The 21,425-nt window shown below is 40.2% G+C and overlaps 1 protein-coding gene and 2 pseudogenes across 1 annotated transcript; all 3 read left to right on the top strand.

The window, feature by feature from the left end:
* LOC143548494 (uncharacterized) overlaps positions 1-21,425 on the top strand; it is a 154,780-nt pseudogene that overhangs the window by 86,956 nt on the left and 46,399 nt on the right.
* On the top strand, positions 11,449-17,614 carry LOC143548491 (formin-like protein 20 pseudogene; annotated as a pseudogene).
* Positions 17,707-20,366, top strand: LOC143548490 (uncharacterized). Its single transcript, XM_077039643.1, has 4 exons — positions 17,707-17,878; positions 17,970-18,007; positions 19,266-19,481; positions 19,568-20,366. Exons 1-4 carry the CDS (start codon positions 17,707-17,709, stop codon positions 20,222-20,224), a joined length of 1,083 nt encoding a protein of 360 aa, XP_076895758.1. The 3' UTR covers positions 20,225-20,366.

Here is a 21,425-nt window from a genome sequence, read left to right as displayed (position 1 = left end):
CTCCGGCACAAAAAAACCCCCGGACGGTGAAAACTATCACCGTCAAGTTTATTAATGAACAAAACGCGATTACAAGTGTGTTGGAGAATATGATCGAGATTACAATGAAAGCTAGTGTTGAGAGAGTGTTTAGTTCTGCTCAAGTGTGTGTGTAAGTACATGTGTGTTTTCTATTCGACCATTACTCGATTAAATAAGAAAATATCAATAACAACATTTCCTATCTATCCGGAAGTCTTCCACCTAGCCGCTCCACGACCTTTGACCACGTGCCAATAGTCACCCAGTAGCGAAATAAGCGGAAGAATAAGTCACACAGCCGTTGATGATATTTAAACTTCAATCTTCTAGAGAGTTCGTCCATAATCAGCTATGTTGAATTAGGATCCTATATCCATGTTCCAGCTATAGGATGTTCCATGAGGATAATTGATGCAAATTCATCTTGGAGTTGATACACCTGTCTAACACATCACCATACTAAATGCAATCATTAGTTAACAAACAATACCGAGGATCGTCGATCCTTTATATCCTGACACAAATTTCAAGGATAAACTATCCATTAGATAGTTAAGGATAAAGGATCCTCAGTATAAAAATCGTGGCCTAACAAGGTGATAGCTCACGATTTACTCATAAATCCTAGCAGTTAACATACACTTAGAATCTTTGTATTCACTGATCATAGCTTCCAACCTTGTAATCTTATTTTCTTGATTAATATGGTGATCGACAATTGTCATCACCCGGGGTTTTTGTGCCGGCGATCATAATCCGATCAAGGGATTTTCCTCGTAACAAATTCTTGTGTTCATCCTTATTTTGTTGCATATTCTTCATTATTATACAAGCACTCTACCTCACAAATTCATATTTGATTACATTATCCTTAAACCGATTTTTGACCAAAACAAGAACGTGTGGCCAACATTAGACATTTGTGTTGTACTCTCGAGTTTCAATTAAATAAAGAAAGGAAAGGAATGGGAGGAAAAGGTATCAAGGTTATGTTCACAAATTTCATTTAAGGAAATAAGAAAAAGTTTGTTCCCGTTCATTTAAAGAAAGAAGAGAAAAGAAACGGAGATAAAATCAAGGCTAAATTTGGAGGTTTTGTTTCCCTTCAAATTGGAAAGAAAGGAAAGGAAAGGGAATGAAAGTAGATGAAGAAAAAAGAACGGAAATGAAGGGACATACTTTCATTCCTTTCTGTTAGTGCACAGAAATTTGATACTGTGGATACGTTATCCTGGCATAAGTTTCTGGATCAGTGATCCTTAGTCAGATCCCGTCAGGATCAAGGATCCTCAGTACTTGTTATTTACTATCCTGTGTATAACATTATATATAACATATGTAACGGCCAGAAGACCTGGTCTACCACCTATTTCACAGCCTGAGTGATGGAGCACGTGGTCAAAGTGGCTGTTACAAGTATATTCAAGATAAAGGCGGATTTTTTGGAAAAATAGTTAATTGTATTTATTATTAATAACTCCATTGAGTTATTATCTTTTATTTATATTGAGATGATGATCATTTAGGAAACATATGTATCATCACACACACTAGAGCAGAAGCAGTAAACTCTCTCTAATCACTAGTTTACTTTGTAATCTTGATCATCAACTCCACAACACTTGTAACCACTTTTTGTTATCAATATAATCGACGGAGATAGTTTTCACCGTCCGGGGTTTTTTGTGCCGGAGATTACTATAATCACGTACTATCCGACCAAAGGTTACCTCGTTGATCCTTGACCGAAGTGATTCGACCAAAGATTATCTCGTTAATCCTTGACCGAAGTCAATCGATCAAAGATTACCTTGTTAAGTTTTGACCGAAGTAAGATTATCGTATTCAAGGGATTTTTCCCTCGTGATCAAATACCCGTGTTCATCAAGATTTTGATTATACAATTATTATTATCATCATAGCACTAGACCTCACAGTAACATATTTGGATACATTATCCTTGAGAGATTTTTATCCAAAACAATTTGGCGCCCACCATGGGGCCATTGGTGCTATAATCCAGAAAATACCCTATCAATATTCAACCATTCATACCCATATCACCATCAATGACCTCTCAATCAACCTCTGCTTCATCAACCATGCCGTCTTCGGTTCCTCTCTCATCAAGATCTTTGTCGCCGATGCCTTCTCCAATCACCGGAGGACCACGGGCTGCTGCTGCTGGAAACAAGACGCAAATTCCAGTCTTCCAGAGCTCAAAGACCACTGCTGCCACTTCAGTGGTTAACTCTAACAATGATGTTTCTGCTATGTTTTCACAGGTTAAGGCATACATGGAGCAGCAGAACAAAACCAACCAGAAAATCCTGTGTGAAATTGAAGATCTCAAGAAGAATAAGAGGTCGCTGGAGGATCAGGCTCCTTTAATGCCAAGGATTCTGGATTTCACTACTCCAGGATCTGTGGCTCAACAGACTCAAGGATCCTCCATCTTCCAGCAAGGATCATCTATCCTTCAACCAGGATCTATGGGTCAGAAAACTCAAGGATCCTCGTTCCTTCAACAAGGATCATCTATCCTTCAACAGGGATCCATGGGTCAGCAAACTCAAGGATCCTCGTTCCTTCAGCCAGGATCCTCTAGGATTTATCACCAAGGATCCTTCAACTCCCAACTTCAAGGATCCTTCTTCCAGAATCAAGGATCCTCAGGACTTCAACATCAGAGGTCTTTGGAGGTCCATGAAGGAGACATCATCCCCATGCAAACCATTGCCTCTGTTGGACCAGCTACCATGGCAGATGCTTCTTAACTTGGCTACACTTTTGGGATGCCAACATTCAATCAACTGAGAGGTAACATGTATAATCATATATCCTTAGACACTAACCTTGGCTCTATGCAGGATACAGGTATCAACCAGGCTATGGCTAAGGAACTTCAGGAGGTTAAGGATATTATATCCAGCGTTCCAGGAGTGGTCCGTCCGATTCCTGAAATACCAGAAGGAAGCCACAAGTTGTCCAGATTTGCTCCACCTATTTGTGATGCTGAAGTCCCAAAACGATTTCACACCCCGAATATGAAGGTGTATGATGGAACAACTGATTCCAAAGAGCATGTGGCTCAATACAGGGAAATAATGGAAATCAATCCAATTCCTGAAAAACTCAAGGAGGCTTGTCTATGCAAGGGTTTCGGATCCACACTAACAGGATCTGCATTAAAATGGCTGCTAAGTCTTCCTCCCTTTTCTGTTACTTCTTTTTCACATTTAGTTAACTTGTTCAACAGCCAATTTTCTTGTAGTAGGAAATTTGAGAAGTTAACTAGTGATTTGTATAGAATTGTCCAACCTTATAATGAATCTCTTAGGGATTTTGTTACAAGGTTTGGCAGGGAAGCCCTAGAGATCCCTAGTCTTGATATGGCTATGGCTGTTGAAGCATTCAATATGGGACTTCAAAGGGGTTCCCCATTTTATGACGATCTTGTGATGACCCCATACAGGACTTTAGATGAAGTCAGAAATAGGGCACTCAGATTTATAAGGCTAGAGGATGACAAGAAGATCCAAGAACGGTTAGGAGCTCCAAAAAAACAAGAGTCATCTAACCAGAAACAAGGATCCTCATACAGGAACAACGACTCAAAGCCGTACACAAAATTCAACAATCAAAATGTCCGGGCAGTTGAAGAAGGAGAAGATGATGAGGACTACCCAAGTATTTCCGAGTATTGCTTCTCTGTTGATACCTATGGTTTGATTTGTGCCATGAAGGATCTTGGAGAGAAAGCAAGGTGGCCTCGAAAAAATGAGAAAACAACATCTTTCAAAGAAAAGTCCAAGTGGTGTGCATTCCATGAAGACTTTGGCCATCAGACAGAAGGTTGTATTGGTTTAAGTAGAGAAATTGGATACCTCCTGAGCAAGGGCCATTTCAAAGAGCTCTTGGGAAGAAAAAAGTCTAGGATCCAGGATCCTGAAGATGTACCGCAGAAAGCAACTCCGCCCCCACCAGACGCACAAGTAATCAACCTCATCTCCGGTGGCTCGGATATATGCGGAACTTCTTTCTCCTCAGCAAAAAGACACGCCAAAGAAACGAAGTTGGAGAACGGAGACCGACCAGTCATATCCACTACTTTGACGACTAACAAAAGAATATTCTTTGACGAAGAAGATAAGAAAAGCATCCAGGATCCTCACCACGATGGTTTGATTATAACTTTATTTATTGCTAACCACTATGTACGCAGGATCCTAGTCGACGGTGGAAGCTCGGTCAACATCATCCAACATGACGTGCTGCAGAAAATGAACATCCCGGACTCGGAAATCATCCCGAGAACGTCGGTGCTAGTGGGTTTCAGTGGTGAAACCAAGAAAACATTGGGGGACATCAAACTCCCAATATACATCGAAGGGCTAAACTCTTACCAAAAGTTTTGTGTTATTGACAATCTTTCTTGTTGCAACGTTATTCTTGGCAGGCCTTGGATACATGGAATGAAGGCTGTAGCCTCTACTTACCATCAGTGCATCAAACTACCAACTCCTTGGGGAGTAGTAAGGATAGATGGTGACCAAGTGGAAGCCAAGAATTATTATTCTTCATCCATGAAGCCGACAGATAAACAAACGATAGCATAGCAATTACAGCAACATCCTAGGGACGTGCTGGAAGCTTGGGAGCGAGATGTAAAAGAAGTATCTTTAGATCCTGAAGATCCAGACATGAAGGTGTTCCTAGGATCCTGTATCCCTGACGAGATCGATTAGGATATAGTATCCTTCCTAAAGCGACGAAAACCCACATTTTCCTTCAGACATTCAGACATGACAGGTAATTCTAAGGAGGTAATTACTCATAAATTAGGCCTTGATCATACTATTAAACCCGTCCATCAGAAGCGAAGGAATTCGCTCCTGAGAGGAACGCGATCATACAAGAAGAAGTTGAAAAACTTCTTAAGGCCGGTATGATCAGAGAGGTTAAATATCCTCGATGGCTGGCTAATGTGGTTGTCGTTTCAAAAAATAATGGAAAGTGGAGGGTGTGTGTCGATTTCACCGATTTAAACAAGGCATGCCCCAAGGATCCTTTCCCGTTACCACATATAGACTCCATGGTGGATGCAACGGCAGGGCATGAGATTCTTACCTTTATGGATGCTTCCTCTGGATTTCAACAAATTCAGATGGAACCATCTGATCAAGAGGATACAGCATTCATGACTCCTACCGGCATATATTGTTATATTGCTATGCTGTTTGGACTAAGAAATGCAGGGGCAACATATCAAATATTGGTCAACATGATGTTCAAGGATCAGTTAGGCAAAACCATGGAAGTCTACATAGATGACATGGTAATGAAGTCGAAGAAGGCTGAGGATCACCTTAGAGATCTTGAAGAAGCATTCAATATCCTTGACCAATATAACATGAAACTGAACCCGTCAAAATGCCATTTTGGTGTTAAGGCTGGAAAGTTTCTAGGATACATGGTGACCAAAAGGGGAATAGAAGCGAGCCCAGAGCAGATAGAAGTCATCATTAATTTAAAGTCTCCTGTGAATGCTAAAGATGTCCAAAGGCTGACGGGAAGAATAGCTGCTCTCAACAGATTCATTTCCAGATCCTCAGAGAAGTGCAAAGACTTCTATGATATCTTGAGGAAAAATAAAAATTTTGAATGGACTCAAAGGCACGAAGATGCACTAAAGGCTCTTAAGGATTATCTATCCTCAGCGCCTGCTTTGATGAAGCCAAAAGATGGTGAGCCGCTGTCCCTGTACTTAGCTGTGTCAGGTAATGCAATCAGTGCTGTTCTGGCCAAGGATCATGAAGGACAATAGAACCCGGTATATTATGTAAGTAAAAGCCTGTTAAATGCAGAGGTCAGGTATTCTCACCTTGAAAAATTAATTCTTGCTTTGATTATGGCCTCAACCAAGTTGAGACACTATTTTGAAACACATACTATTATTTTAAGAACTAATTATCATGTTAAGAATGTGCTTGGAAAACCAGAATTGTCAAGAAGGATGGCCAAATGGGCTGTGAAATTGAGTGCATATGATATTCAGTATGAGCCGAGAACAGCCATTAAGTCACAAGCGCTTGCAGACTTTGTGGCTGATTTCAGTAGTGACATGCAAGAGGAAGCTGATTTGGAGGTTCAACAACTGGAAGAAGCCAAGGATCCTTGGATCCTCTTTACTGATGGAGCATCCAACGTAAGAGGAACAGGATTGGGTATCCTATTAAAATCGCCACAGGGGGGCATAATACCCCAGTCCATTGCATGTGCATTCCAAGCCACCAATAATGAAGCGGAATACAAAGCTCTAATCACAGGTTTTCAATTAGCTAAACACATGAGGATCAGGTATCTTCAAGTATATTTAGATTCGTTATTGATGGCTAACCACTTAATGGCTCATATGCTGTTAAAGGTGAAAAACTAATCAAATATCTAGATGTTGTGAAGGAACTATAAAAGTTCTTCGATTCTTTTAGTATTATGCAGGTACCAAGAGAAGAGAACGCTGGGGCAGATGCTTTAGAAAATTTAGCTTCATCATTGAAGATTCCACAAGATACAAAGATCCCAATCATCCATGTACTCTCACAAGCAATAGGAGAACAAGAAGTTGGGGAGATAACAACTGACAAAGATATTGTGTCTTTGGATCCATTATCCTCAAGTAATCAAGGATCTTGGATCCTCCCGATCAAGAAGTTCATTCAAAATGGAGAGATTCCAGCCACAGAAAATCCTAAGTCCTTCAAACTTAAGGTATCACAATACATTTTATTAAATAATATCCTATATAGGAAATCTCTTGCAGGTCCATACTTGAGATGTATAGAAGATCCTGAAATTCAAGAGGTGCTCAAAGAGTTTCACGAAGGAGATTGCAGTAATCATACCAGAGGTAGAGCCCTGTTCTCTAGGATTCTGAGAACATGATACTTCTAGCCTACCATGAAGAGAGACGCCATGGAGTACTCAAAGAAGTGTGATTCATGTCAAAGACATGGCAATATTCTGCATCAGCCAGCAGAGCCTATGTATCCTATATCCTCATCATGGCCTTTCATGAAGTGGGGCATGGATATCGTGGGTAAGCTACCTAAAGTGCCAGGAGGAAAAGTATTCATGCTTGCAATGACTGATTACTTTTCAAAGTGGATAGAAGCAGAAGCTTTCGTTCAAGTCCGCGAAAAAGAGGTGATATTCTTCATTAAAAGAAATATTATTACTAAATTTGGTATCCCTTCAAAAATTATTTGTGACAATGGTTCCCAGTTTATCGGGAAAAGAACCACTAACTTTTGTGACAGTTGGGGCATTAAGATGATTACCTCCACACCAATTCATCCTCAAGCTAATGGTCAGCAGAGTCAAACAACAAGATTATGATCAACAACTTGAAGAAGAAGCTAGGATCCAAGAAAGGCAAGTGGGCTGAGGAACTTCCTTATGTTCTTTGGGCCGATAGAACAACACCTAAGAATGCAACAGGTCAAACACCCTTCTCATTGGTGTTTGGATCAGAAGTTGTAATCCCTACAGAAATGGTGGTTCCTACTACTAGAACAAGCATCCGTGATCCTGAGGCCAATAATGAAATCCTTCTCCAAGATCTAGATATTGTTGATGAGCTCAGAAACCTATCTAAGATCAGAATGGCAGCATATCAACAAAGGGTAGCTGGGGCATACAACATAAATATAAGGATAAGAAGATTTCAAGAAGGAGATTTGGTATTGAGAAAAGCCTTCCAAAACACAACCAATCCAGCAGATGGGAAACTAGCACCCAAGTGGGAAGGTCCTTATCTGATCGAGTCGGAAGCAGGGAAGGGGGCATGTCATTTGCTCACCAAGGAATGCAACATGTTACCAAGAGCATGGAATGCTATCCATCTCAAGAAGTATTTTTTCTAGTAAGGATCTAGTATCCTTCGAAAATCAAGCATCCATCTAGGATTAAGGATCCTAAAATTGTTTTTAAGTAACAATGCAGATTTCAAAAAGAGATTCAATGTCTAAGAGGTTGGCCACCTCTCCCTCACACTTAAGGTACATTGCTATTTTCCTTGGCCTAGCCCACGATTGGATATGACCCCTGATGGTCATATCCTCCAAGGTTTAAAGGTTTTCACCTTTCTTATAAATTAAAGTTTCTACACTCTCGCCTGGAGCGCACGCTATCCAACGTATAGTCTGGGCAGCGGGACCAGTACACGCTTAGTGGCTGAAAATTTCGTTGTCTTCGGCTATATGAAGGATCCTACTATTTTTGATAGACGTACCATACCACCGGTTTATAACGTTTTCACATTATCTCAAGACAAAGGTTTCTAACATTTTCATGTTAGCTAAGGTTTTGGCGTTTTCACGTCACTCACGTTTGGGCTAAATCCCGGTTTGGGCGAGTCCCCAGTTAACATCCGTATCCTTGAGCCAGTCCCCAGTTTGGGTTTGTCCCCAGTTTTTGGGCTTGTCCCCAGTTTAACACCAGTTCACGGGCTTGTCCCCAGATTACACGGGCTTGTCCCCAGATTACACGGGCCTGTCCCCAGTTGCACGGGCTTGTCCCCAGTTTATTTTTTGGGCTTTTCCCCGGTTTATTGGGTTTAGTCCCAGATAATATCATAAATTATTTACATCAAGTGTCATAAATTAGATTCTGAGGATCACCAAAGGATCAATACTTATGGATTCATAATCCTTTAATTCAGTTTTATAAGGATTGCAAAAGGATCAATACTTATGGTAACTTAGGTCTAACCAGACCTTACGGTATGATTTCTGTTTATCAGTTTACACTTATTTGATTTCAGTTTATATCTTCATAGATATAAGGATTCATTATTCTCAATCTATTTTTATAAGGATTTAAGATCCTAGTTTATTTTTGCAAGGATATTTTATCCTAAAAACTTTTTACTAAAGAATATTTCTCAATACTTTCAACAAGTCTAAAGCTATATCAGACAAACTTTCAAAATAACAGACAATCAACAAATAGTTAAAAGATACTATTTATTAAACTTACTTGCAATTACCAAAAATCTTAACCCGGATTTCACCATTCATAAAAATGGATCATCCACCCGGGTTAAACAGGTGTTACTAGTTGTTCATGATTTGCAGGGAGAAGGATATACAACCGGAAGGGAAGTTCCCAAGGAAACTCCATTAAAATATGAAAATTATATCCAGCTTGTCAAATCTCATATGTTTTTGCAGGAAGTTTGAATTCAAAGGCAAAATGACAGCTTTGATCTTATCAAAACCGCCATTTTGGGGGGTAATTGTTAGTGCACAGAAATTTGATACTGTGGATACGTTATCCTGGCATAAGTTTATGGATCAGTGATCCTTAGTCAGATCCCGTCAGGATCAAGGATCCTCAGTACTTGTTATTTACTAACGATTGTTTCCTGTGTATAACATTATATATAACAGATGTAACGGCCAGAAGACTTGGTCTACCACCTATTTCACAGCCTGAGTGATGGAGCACGTGGTCAAAGTGGCTGTTACAAGTATATTCAAGATAAAGGAGAATTTTTAGGAAAAATAGTTAATTGTATTTATTATTAATAACTCCATTGAGTTATTATCTTTGATTTATATTGAGATGATGATCAGTTAGGAAAAACATGTATCATCACACACACTAGAGCAGAAGCAATAAACTCTATCTAATCACTAGTTTACTTTGTAATCTTGATCATCAACTCCACAACACTTGTAACCACCTTTTGTTATCAATATAATCGACGGTGATAGTTTTCACCGTCCGGGGTTTTTTGTGCCGGAGATTACTATAATCACGTACTATCCGACCAAAGGTTACCTCGTTGATCCTTGACCGAAGTGATTCGACCAAAGATTATCTCGTTAATCCTTGACCGAAGTCAATCGATCAAAGATTACCTTGTTAAGTTTGGACCGAAGTAAGATTATCGTATTCAAGGGCTTTTTCCCTCGTGATCAAATACCCGAGTTCATCAAGATTTCGATTATACAATTATTATTATCATCATAGCACTAGACCTCACAATAACATATTTGGATACATTATCCTTGAGAGATTTTTATCCAAAACACTTTCTTTTTCTCGTTAAATGAACTCGGTGACACAACGTTGAATTCCGTTCGTGTGAAGCACGCGACAGTCTTGTCGGCATTCGCCGAAGAAGACGAGATTGGGATGGGGATGGGGTAGGGTTGGGATTATTACTATTATTATTATTATTATTATTATTATTATTATTATTATTATTATTATTATTATTATTATTATTATTATTATTATTATTATTACTATTATTATTATTATTATTGTTATGTAAATTATAAAAAGAATAAGAAGATAAAAAGACAGATATACCCCTAAGTTAATGACGAAAATAGTACGAGTATGAATCATTTATTTAGATGGCATCCGCAATAATTGGGAAACCTGAGGGGTCCTTCTAGACAAGAGTTATAAAAGTAATCAAAGCTTAGGGACCATTTATAAGACTATTTGATTTTAAAAACGGCTCCAAAGCATGAATACGATTTTCAAGAGTCGACCATTTCATCTCTCTCCCTCCATAATAACCGCTACCTAACCCATTATAATAAATTTCCCGCAAACCATGTCTCCTTTGAATATATTATTACTCCATTGACTTCTTGACACAATTTGGGGATCAAAATTTGTCAATTGAAGACTGGATTCAAGTTCAACACTTCTCCATGATCTGTTTATTAGGTGTTAATTGGAAAGGGAGATCGATTTAGGGATTATATAGTCAACATTTTCAGTTCGACGAAATCAATTACCGCATATATCAAAATATTGGATCTGCATAACAGTCAACGCCATTAGATGGCGTTGTTCAAACACTTCTTTTACCAGAAGCTGCCGGATCGACTGCTTGAGATCTCCGATAGGGTTTATGGTACGCATCTTCTAATGTCTAGTTTATTGGTTGAACTCGTGATTTCTACTTTAAATGTTTCTCGAGTTTAATTTCTCATGTTATTTAGGATGCATCAGTTTACTAATTAAGCTGTCAACGGTTAGTTGTTAGTAACTTCTTTTAGGTCTGTGAAAGCGTTGACTTGAATGATAAAATAGTTGAAACTATTAAGAAAGAGGCTAAGCTTTCTGGTTCTTGTATAGCAGTGTACCTGAACTTGATAATCATATATTTCTGGTTATTAATGACAAAATGTGGGTGAAATTCATTATGATACGGGTGTCGACTGCCAATTTCACAGTTCCACACTGATACCGGCTAGAACAATATGAACCAAATTGGAAATTGGGAAGTTCTTGAATGTTTAGGGTTTGTTGTTCTCCTTCGATAATAACCCCCCCCCCCCCTCTTGCATTTGCTGTTAGTGATTATAAGATTAATGTTAACAACAACTTTGTTAAAATTTGTTTGCAGTATTCAATAGTTGTTTTTTAACTGAAGTACTTGAAGAAGATGAGTACGAGGCCTACATGGGTGACATTGTGGCTCAACTTCAAGACTATTACCATGATTCTTCTTTCATGGTTTTTAACTTTGGAGAAGGTGACAAAAGGACCCAAATATCACACATATTATCCCAATTTGATATCACAGTAGTGGAATACCCTCGACAATATGAAGGCTGCCCAATGCTACCATTAGAAATGATCCATCACTTTTTGAGATCTTGCGAAAGCTGGCTCTCTTTAGCGGGTCAACAAAACGTGCTTCTGATGCACTGTGAAAGGGGTGGCTGGCCCGTGCTTGCATTTATGCTTGCAGCTCTTCTTTTATTTACAAAAAAATATAATGGTGAACAAAAAACTCTTGAAATGGTGTATAAACATGCTCCTACAGAGCTTATTCATCTTTTAACACTTTTAAATCCACAGCCTTCTCAACTGAGGTATCTTTAGTATATATCCAGGAAAAATGTAGGTGTTGATTGGCAGCCATCAGACACACCATTAGTTTTGGATTGTATCATACTTAGACCATGTGTAGTCATAAAGTTCCACATCCAGGGGTTATGCGCCACGTGGCGCCTAGTCAGAGTTATGGTTTTGTACAAAAACAGGTTGTAGTCATAACTCTCCACATCCAGGGGTTATGCGCCACGTGGCGCCCAGTCACTTTTACAGTTTTTGTTTTTTTTTTAAGTTTTAATAAGAATAATCAAATAACAATAATATTTTATTAAATAAATATTACAAGAAAATAAAAAAAAAACTATTCGTCGTTGTTGTTGTCGTCGTCGTCTTCGCCCTCTTCGTCGTCTTCGCCCTCTTCGTCGTCGTCCTCGTCGTCGTTTTCATCGTCTTCGCCATCGTCGTCGTTGTCTTCATCATCGTCTTCATTGTTACCCTCGTTTTGATCATCGTTTTCACCAGGCAGAGGCCGATACATCCAAAGATGTTGGACCAAATCATCCTTTAGTGCGTTATGTATCTCTCTTGACCGCACAGAATCCGAGTTTTCGAGTCGTTGCTCCATACTTGCCGGAGTCCGTGGTGGATCCGGGTCCGGTATGAAAGTTGGATATATTGCTCTTCCCTCGTCCTCGATGATCATGTTATGCATTATAATACACGCATACATAGCACATCTCATTCTTTCTAAAGACCACAAACGACAAGGATTTTTAACATAATGCCATCGTTGTTGAAGAACACGAAAACACCTCTCGATATCCTTTCTCGCAGATTCTTGCACTTTCTTAAAATACTTTCTTTTTTCATCCATCGGGTCTCTGAATGTTTTAACAATTATCGCGAACTCCGGATATATTCCATCACCCAGATAGTACCCATGATCGTAGAAGTTATCGTTAGCCCAAAACGAAGCGACGGGAACGGTCCCAGATATGTAACTCTCCATCACAGGAGACTGCTCTAAGACGGTTATGTCATTGTTGGAACTGGGAACACCAAAGAATGCCGACCAAATCCAAAGGTCGTATGAAGCGATCGCTTGAAGGCTGACCGTTGGTCCCTTTTGGTTACCTCGTGTGAATTGACCTCGCCATGCAGTTGGACAATTAGCCCATTCCCAATGCATGCAATCTACACTTCCTATCATGCTGGGGAAACCATGCACCCTTGTATGTGCCTCGTAAAGACGTTGTAGATCGTTAACGTTGGGCTCTCTCAGATAATGTGGTCCATATAATTTAAATATTCCTATATTTTACAAAATTTTTATAAAATAAATGATCACAGTAAACAAGTGATAAACTATTTAAAAAAAACAAAAAGTACCGTAACAAAAATACTCCAAGGTGTCCCGGGTTGTTTTTCGGCCATCTTTAAATAATCGTCGTTGATATCGGTTGTGTTTCCGTAGGCGAGCACGCACACGGCTGACGTAACCTTCTGAATAGCCGTGAATCCTAGCGTCCCACGAGCGTCAGGCTTTTGCTTAAAGTAATCAAACTCACGCTCCAAATCATTGGTAATGCGCAAAAATAAATTTTTAGACATCCTAAAACGGCGCCTAAAGGTCTTCGGGTTCTTGTATCTCGACGTGTCGTAGAAGTAATCCGCCATCAACCGGTTGTTGGCTTCGGCACGATCTCGTTCGATATATGCTCTTGTTGAAACGGGGGGTGGAGAGCTAATCGCACCCGTAATGGAACTCATATACTGTGTCGTGAGCATAATCGCACTCGTAACCGCCTGTTCCTCCTCCACGTCCTCGGCTTGTTGGTCGGGCCCGAAAAACTGTTTATATATAGATGGAGGATCCATATATAGTGAATTTGGTGTAAAGGAATTTTTATAGAATTTGTAAAGAATAAGATGGTTGTAGTGAAAGTAATGTTTATTACTTGAGGTGTGAATAATACAAAGACAACTACATCTATTTATACACAAACAAACCCTAGCTTTCAACCCATAAAAGGCACATGGGCTTTAACCAACTACATGGGCTAAAACCCTAATTATAACTAAATACAACTAACACTCCTCCTCAAGTTGGAGCATAGATGTTAATCATGCCCAACTTGTTACAAATAAAATCTATCTAAGCTTTCCGGAGCGGTTTAGTTAGAATGTCTGCTAGCTGAAAATTTGTCTTCACATGAACTGGTTGAATGGATGGAGGATCAGTTTGTGTGCCTACTACTCGATCTCTGATAAGGTGGCAGTCGACCTCAATATGTTTTGTCCTCTCATGAAATACTTGATTCTTGGCTATGTGAATGGCTGATTGACTATCACAGTATAACCGCATCAAGTCATTAGAAACAACCCCGAGTTCTATGAGAAGACGACGTACCCATGTCATCTCTATACTCCGATTCGGCACTCGACCGGGAAACCGTGTGTTGCTTCTTACTCTTCCATGATACAAGATTTCCTCCAACAAACACACAATATCCGGTGGTAGATCGTCGAGAAATCGGACAACCTGCCCAATCTGCATCTAAGAACCCTGATATCCGACCATCTCCTTCTTCCGTGAAGGCACCCACACGACAATGACCCTGATCAGAGTATAATATACCCAAACCAGGTGAGGTCTTAAGATATCTTAAGACACGAATGGCAGCATCCCAGTGACCGGTGTATGGCGCAGCCATAAATTGGCTCAGAACACTAACAGTAAAGGAGATATCCGGTCGTGTGACGGTTAAATAATTAAGTTTACCAACCAACCGTCTGTATCGCTCAGGATCTTTCATTGGATCTCCTTCCTTTGGGAGGAGTTTCTTTGTAGGAAGCATTGGGGTATCAACAGGTTTACAACCCAGTAAGCAACATTCAGTCAACATATCAAGGACATACTTTCGTTGGGAGAGAAGTATTCCTTGTGGAGAGCGAGGAACTTCTATGCCAAGGAAATACCTCAATCGACCTAAGTCGCTGACCTGAAACTGAGACTGAAGAAACTGCTTGAGTTCGGTGATCCTGACCTCGTCATCACCTGTGATTATAATGTCATCCACATAAACAACTACGATAATCCTCTTTCCTTTCTGGTGTCTAAAGAAGACAGAGTGATCGTAGGCACTCCGAGTCATCCCAAACTGTCCCATAACACTAGAGAATCGACCAAACCATGCCCTAGGAGACTGTTTAAGACCATATAGAGAACGACGTAGTCTGCAAACTTTCGAGGCCTCCTCCTCAACAACGAACCCTGGTGGCTGCTCCATATATACCTCCTCCTCAAGAACACCATTAAGAAAGGCGTTCTTGACATCAAGATGGTGGAGCGGCCAATAATTAATGGCAGCAAGAGCAACACAAATACGGACATATGGCATTTTAGAAACTGGCGAGAAGGTTTCATCATAATCAATGCCATATGCCTGAGAATACCCTTTTGCGACCAACCGAGCCTTCAAGCGGTGTAAGGAGCTGTCCAGGTGTAGTTTAACCGTAAACACCCAACGACAACCAACAATACGCTTCCCTTTAGGAAGTGTTTCAAGATCCCATGTATGATTGGACTTTAGAGCCCCAATTTCGTCTTCCATAGCCTTTCGCCATCCTGGGTGAGTGAGAGCGCTCGTCACATTTTTGGGAATCGGGTAGGAATCAAGAGTAGTGGTGTACGCATGAGATTCAGAAGATAGGTGGGTGTAGGCAACATAGTCCTGAATTGTGTAACGAGTGCATTTCCGGGGTTCTTTGCGAAAAGAAATAGGTATATCGGGTAGTGGTGCACCAAGAGGATCATAAACGGGTGTATCAGGGGTAGATTCTGGTAAAGGTGTCGGATCGGGTAAGGATGTATCAGTGAGAGGTGTAGATTGTTCGGATGCAGACGGAGGATATGAGGGTATTTCGGGGTTGTGGCCTGAATGTGAATCAAGTGTCTCTGATATTTGACCCTTACCTCGCCTAGCATATGTGAAAAGCAGTGGCGGAGGTTCTGTCGGTGGGTCAGAATCAGTAGAGATTGGATCGGTAGAGGGAATCGACACAGGAATGGTGGGGAGGAAGGGAGATGTGGGTATATCGAGGTCGGGAAACGGGTCAGAAACAGGAGTGGAACACTCGGGAAAGTAAGGAGACTCGTGAAAAGTGACATCGGCACTAGTAAAGTATCGGTGAAGTGATGAGCTATAGCATCGATACCCTTTTTGAACCCGTGAGTAACCAAGAAAGACACAACGAATGGCTCGGGGATCAAGTTTGATGGTTTTCGGACGATGGTCATGAACATAGGCGACACAACCAAATACTTTAGGTTCGAGAGGAAATGGATCATCGTTGGGAAATAGTACAGAAAACGGTGTTTTACCATGAAGAACGGTTGAGGGCTGCGGTTAATCAGATATGTGGCAGTGAGAACGGCATCTCCCCAAAAACGATAAGGAACACGTGATTGGATCATGATTGTGCGAGCAACATCCAATATGTGACGATTTTTGCGTTCAGACACACCATTTTGTTGAGATGTATAAGCACACGATGATTCATGAATAATGCCGTTGCTTTTTAAGTATGAAGAAAAGTCGGTGGAAAAATATTCTTTAGCATTATCAGATCGTAAAGTTTTAATGGTGGTGTTAAATTGGTTTTGAACATAAGCATTAAATTCTCGAAATATGGAAAATACCTCACTACGATATTTCAACAAATAAACCCAAGTAGTGCGAGAATAGTCATCAATAAAGGTAATAAAATATTCAAAACCCAACGTAGATTTGATAGGGCAAGGACCCCATACATCAGAATGCAACAGTTCAAAACAAGAACTGACTCGATTGGGCACCCTAGGGGGATAGGGACGCCTGGTATGTTTACCAAGTTGACACGACTCACAATGAAAATTAAAGACGAAAGTGGTAAATCTGGTCGCATTTGCCTCAGAACTGCTGTAGAGGGATGACCTAACCAACAGTGAGCCTCCCTGATAGCGGAATCACATAAGTTTGCTACAGGATGGGAAAACGGGGATATACGATAGAGACCTCCTGATTCAAAACCAGTACCAATTACCTGGTTTGTTCCTAGTTCATGAAAAACGCAGTGAGTTGGGTAAAAGGTCACAGAACAGTTGTTTTGTTTGGTAATCTGACTCACTGAACAAAGACTGGTAGGAAATTTAGGAACAAATAGGATAGAAGACAGTTTTAGGTTTTCCGAGTTACTGATGGATCCTATGCCGAGAACGGGACATGAAGATCCATCGGCAAGACGTACCAGTGCATGGGAAACATTTTGAAGACTAGAAAAAATACCCCGATTCCCAGTCATGTGATGTGTGGCTCCAGAATCGATTACCCACGATGAGTCGAGGCTAGAAAACTTACCCGGATGTGCTGAGTTGGTTTGAGGAGGATTCAACTGGGAGGCAAGAAACCGTTGAATCAGATCATACTCCTCCTTAGTAAATGTATACGTGTGTTTTTCGTTTCCCATGGTAGATTCCGACAGTGAACAGTAACTTCCGGCAGCGAACAATATTCCCGGCGACAAACAGTAACTCTTCCGGCAGCGAACAGTAACTCGTCGTGAACAGTAAATCCAGCGTGAACGGTGACAGTACTCCGACAGTGGCTGGCTGGACGGGTTTGAAACAAATCCGGAAACCGGTGTGGGGGTTTGTTTCAGATATGGTGGCTTAGGTGCTTGAACAAACTCGAACACAATAACCGAGACACACAGAAAAAAAAGGTTGTTATATCAGAAAACTAACAACACAGGGAGCTTCGGACGGAAAAAAGAATGAACAAGGAAAAATCCGGTGACCAGAGGTGGGGTCACGCGCCGTCACTCGCCGGCACGTGGGTGGCAGCGGCGGACAACGGGAGGCTCGTGGGGGCGCGTGCGGCAACGGATGGACGTCGGATTTTTAGGGAAGGCAAATCAGAGGGTGTAGGTTATAATGGCAGGGGCGGTGAGTTGTAAAGATCTGCCGAAAAAGATTTGTTTCGGACAGCAGCTCAAACAGTGACTTGGAACTTTTAAACAGATCTGAACTTGAACAGATCTTGGAACAGAAGTCGGGACGGGAACCGGGATTCAGGTTTGTACCGAGAGCCTTGGCTCTGATACCATGTAAAGAATAAGATGGTTGTAGTGAAAGTAATGTTTATTACTTGAAGGTGTGAATAATACAAAGACAACTACATCTATTTATACACAAACAAACCCTAGCTTTCAACCCATAAAAGGCCCATGGGCTTTAACCAACTACATGGGCTAAAACCCTAGCATAATCGCACTCGTAACCGCCTGTTCCTCCTCCACGTCCCCGGCTTGTTGGTCGGGCCCGAAAAACTGTTTATATATAGATGGAGGATCCATATATAGTGAATTTGGTGTAAAGGAATTTTTATAGAATTGAAGAGAATTTTTATAAATTTAATAAGGTTTAATTGGGGATGAAATGGTTTAATATATAGGAAATAATTTTTTTTTTTTTTAATTATCCAACGGTAAAAAAAACGGTCAAATTTTGATTAACTTGCCATTCTTAGCGTTTTGTATACAACGCACACAAAATGAAAATCAACATAACGCAGTGGGCGGTGTACCCCCCGCGTTTTGCTTCATAACGCTACGGGCAAAGCCACCACTACGGGTGGTCTTAGATTTCTTCCTTTGTTTGGTGAAAAGGGTTCAAGACCTGTAATTCGAATCTATGGCCAGGATTCATCTTCAACAACAGCCAATAAGGGCTCTAAGCTTTTGTTTACATCCAACAAACCAGTCCACTACTATCAACCAGTAAGTTTTTCTACCAAACAGTTTAAGAGATTTATCTTCCTTCTTAAGGCGGTGTTTTGAAACTGACTTTATATAGATAAACAGAATCAGATAGCCAGCCATGATAGAACAGGCTGTAGAGGATGGTGTTATATTTGTTTTTGTTTTGCTTTAAATAATGAGAATCAGTGAGTCGGTATAGAAGATATATTTTGAATGTGCTTTTATTATTTGAAGTTGTAAATTGTAATAATAAGATAATCGGCTGCTCGAGAGTGTCACAAATCCTGATCATTTACGTAATTAGTTCATATACTGATCAAAGATGACATTCTTGTTATAAAAGAATATATATCTGTGCATCTTTGAATTTTGGTTAGAAGAACGGGTAATTTGAAACTAATTGTTAGAAATTGATTATTTGCCTCTTAAGTAATCAGATGCAGATTATGTTTATCCAGACATTAAAAACTGGCTTTTGTGGCTATAAGTCAAAATAATCAGATAAATCATTTTCAAAACGCCTATAAAAACAAACATCTGATATAATCTTATATATGATTTTCTGATTGCAGGATGAGTGTGAACTGGTGAAAACTAATATTGATCGCCGTGTTCAAGGAGATGTAGTTTTTGAATGCATACATTTGGATGACAATAATGAGGAAATGATATTTCGAGTAATGTTTCACACAACATTTGTGCGAAGCAATGTACTTTCTCTTAATCGCGATGAAGTCGACGCCTTGTGGGATGCAAGAGACAAGTTGCCAAAGAACTTTAGAGCAGAGGTATAGGCCTTTCTGTACATTGAGAATGCCTTTTTTTTTAAACACTAGAAGTTGAATGTATACTTCATACATGTATGATGTACCAGGTAATTTTTTCGTATGCTGATGATCTAGCATCTATGATCACTACTGGAGAAGTATTTGAAGACAAGAATGAGACAGAAAGTCATGCACATGCAGAGGTTATTGAGGTAGAAGAGATTTTTAGCAATGTGGTTGATGGGCAAGATGATCTTTTACGTGAAATTAAGGCGGATCCTAAAAATGGTGATATAGCCCCACCGCCACCGCCTCCTCCTCCCCCACCCCCACCTCCAATACCTGCAGCTCCATTTCCTCAAATAATGGTCCCCTTCCTGAAGGAGTTTGAACATCTTAAAATCCAACTAGAAGATATAAAATCAGCCACTGATAACTTAGGTGAAAACAAAGTCATCGGAAGAGGTGGATTTGGGAAGGTGTATCTAGGAGAAGTTTATCACTCTAAGGGGAAAAGCATGGGTGCTTTTAAGCGTCTGGATCCTCGGCTTGGCCAAGGAGACCCTGAGTTCTGGAAGGAGATCTTGATGCTTTCTGGATACAAGCATGAAAATCTGATCTCTCTACTAGGATATTGTGATGATGGTGGTGAGAGGGTACTTGTGTATGAGTATGCATCTAACGGAAGCCTTGATCATTATTTAAATTCCACTCGTCTAACGTGGATACAATCAAGATATGCCTTGATGTTGCTAGAGGGCTAAGCTTCCTCCACGATGGCACGGGCACAATGCAAAGAGTTATTCACCGTGATATAAAAAGTTCCAACATCCTCTTGGATGACAATTGGAATGCCAAAGTTTCTGACATGGGACTATCTAAACTAGGACCTGCTAATCAGCCACATACTTTTCTCATCACCCGCAATATTGTAGGTACTCTCAGGTATTGTGACCCACAATATATGAATTCATACATCCTATCTAAAGAATCAGACGTATACTCTTTTGGCGTTGTGTTATTTGGAGTCTTATGTGGAAGATTATGCTGTGATTATAGCAATGGCCAGTTAAATATCTTGGTTCGTACATGGAAAAAAGCTTACAAACAGAAGAGGTTTCATGAGATTGTCTTTCAAGATCTAACGCCACCAATGAAGTCAACTTCTTTGTAAACATTATCAGGCATTGCGTTTCAGTGTTTGCAAAAATCTCGTGAAGAACGGCCAACGATTGCACGTGTTGTAGAACAGCTGAAGAGAGCGCTTGATTTTCAAAAGCCGCCAAATAAGTATGAGGATGGACTTAAGGTAGTGAAATGACATAGGTGATATTTGAACATGATATTAATTAATGCTGTTAAAGTTGTTCTTTGACCAATGGTAAAATACACCATCATAATTAGTCTCACTGTTTGTACACACTTATCCTTCCTTTTGTTCATTGAATCGTGTATGGATTTTGTAATATTTTAGTTTTGATGCAGGTTGAAGCGAATCGGGTCAGGCCAACTCTGCCACCACCACCTCCACCACCTCCAATCCGCAGAGCACTTCCACCTCAACCACCCCCACTGTTGAGAGGACAACCGCCTCCTCCTCCACCGCCGCCTCGAAAGAAAGATACTGCTAAACCTGAAAAGGTCCTATCGGTATTGCATTTTAAATTAATTAATTATATTTTCTCCCAAATAACTTTTATTCTTTATGACATATGGCATGCTTTTCCTCAATTAAATATATGAAGAAATAGAATTCTTTTTCTACATGCATGATATCATGTTACTTATTTTTGTGTAAGAAGATTCGAATAGAACACAATTGTCCTAGTATCTCCATGCCAAAAGAACAGTCTTAAAAGGCCTTTACTATGTTTCGAGGGTGTTTCATTTCCTCATGTAGTTGTCTCCAATAGCCTAAATGGCTAACCTTTTGTTAAGCATCTATAGCAAGTTGACGTGTCCATG

The sequence above is a fragment of the Bidens hawaiensis genome, unplaced genomic scaffold, assembly GCF_021521415.1.
Source record: "Bidens hawaiensis isolate Kalapana, Puna unplaced genomic scaffold, B.hawaiensis_p1.1 tig00015188_1, whole genome shotgun sequence".
In the NCBI taxonomy this organism is placed as follows: domain Eukaryota; kingdom Viridiplantae; phylum Streptophyta; class Magnoliopsida; order Asterales; family Asteraceae; genus Bidens; species Bidens hawaiensis.
Note: the sequence above shows the minus strand (reverse complement) of the source record. Positions and strands in the feature narration are given on the sequence as shown.

Coding starts and splice junctions, on each gene's coding strand:
- LOC143548490 (XM_077039643.1), top strand. CDS start 17,707: ATGAACAAGGAAAAATCCGGTGACCAGAGGTGGGGTCACGCGCCGTCA. Junction 18,008..19,265: donor GGACGGGAACCGGGATTCAG/GTTTGTACCGAG, acceptor TTCTGATTGCAG/GATGAGTGTGAACTGGTGAA. Junction 19,482..19,567: donor CAAAGAACTTTAGAGCAGAG/GTATAGGCCTTT, acceptor ATGATGTACCAG/GTAATTTTTTCGTATGCTGA.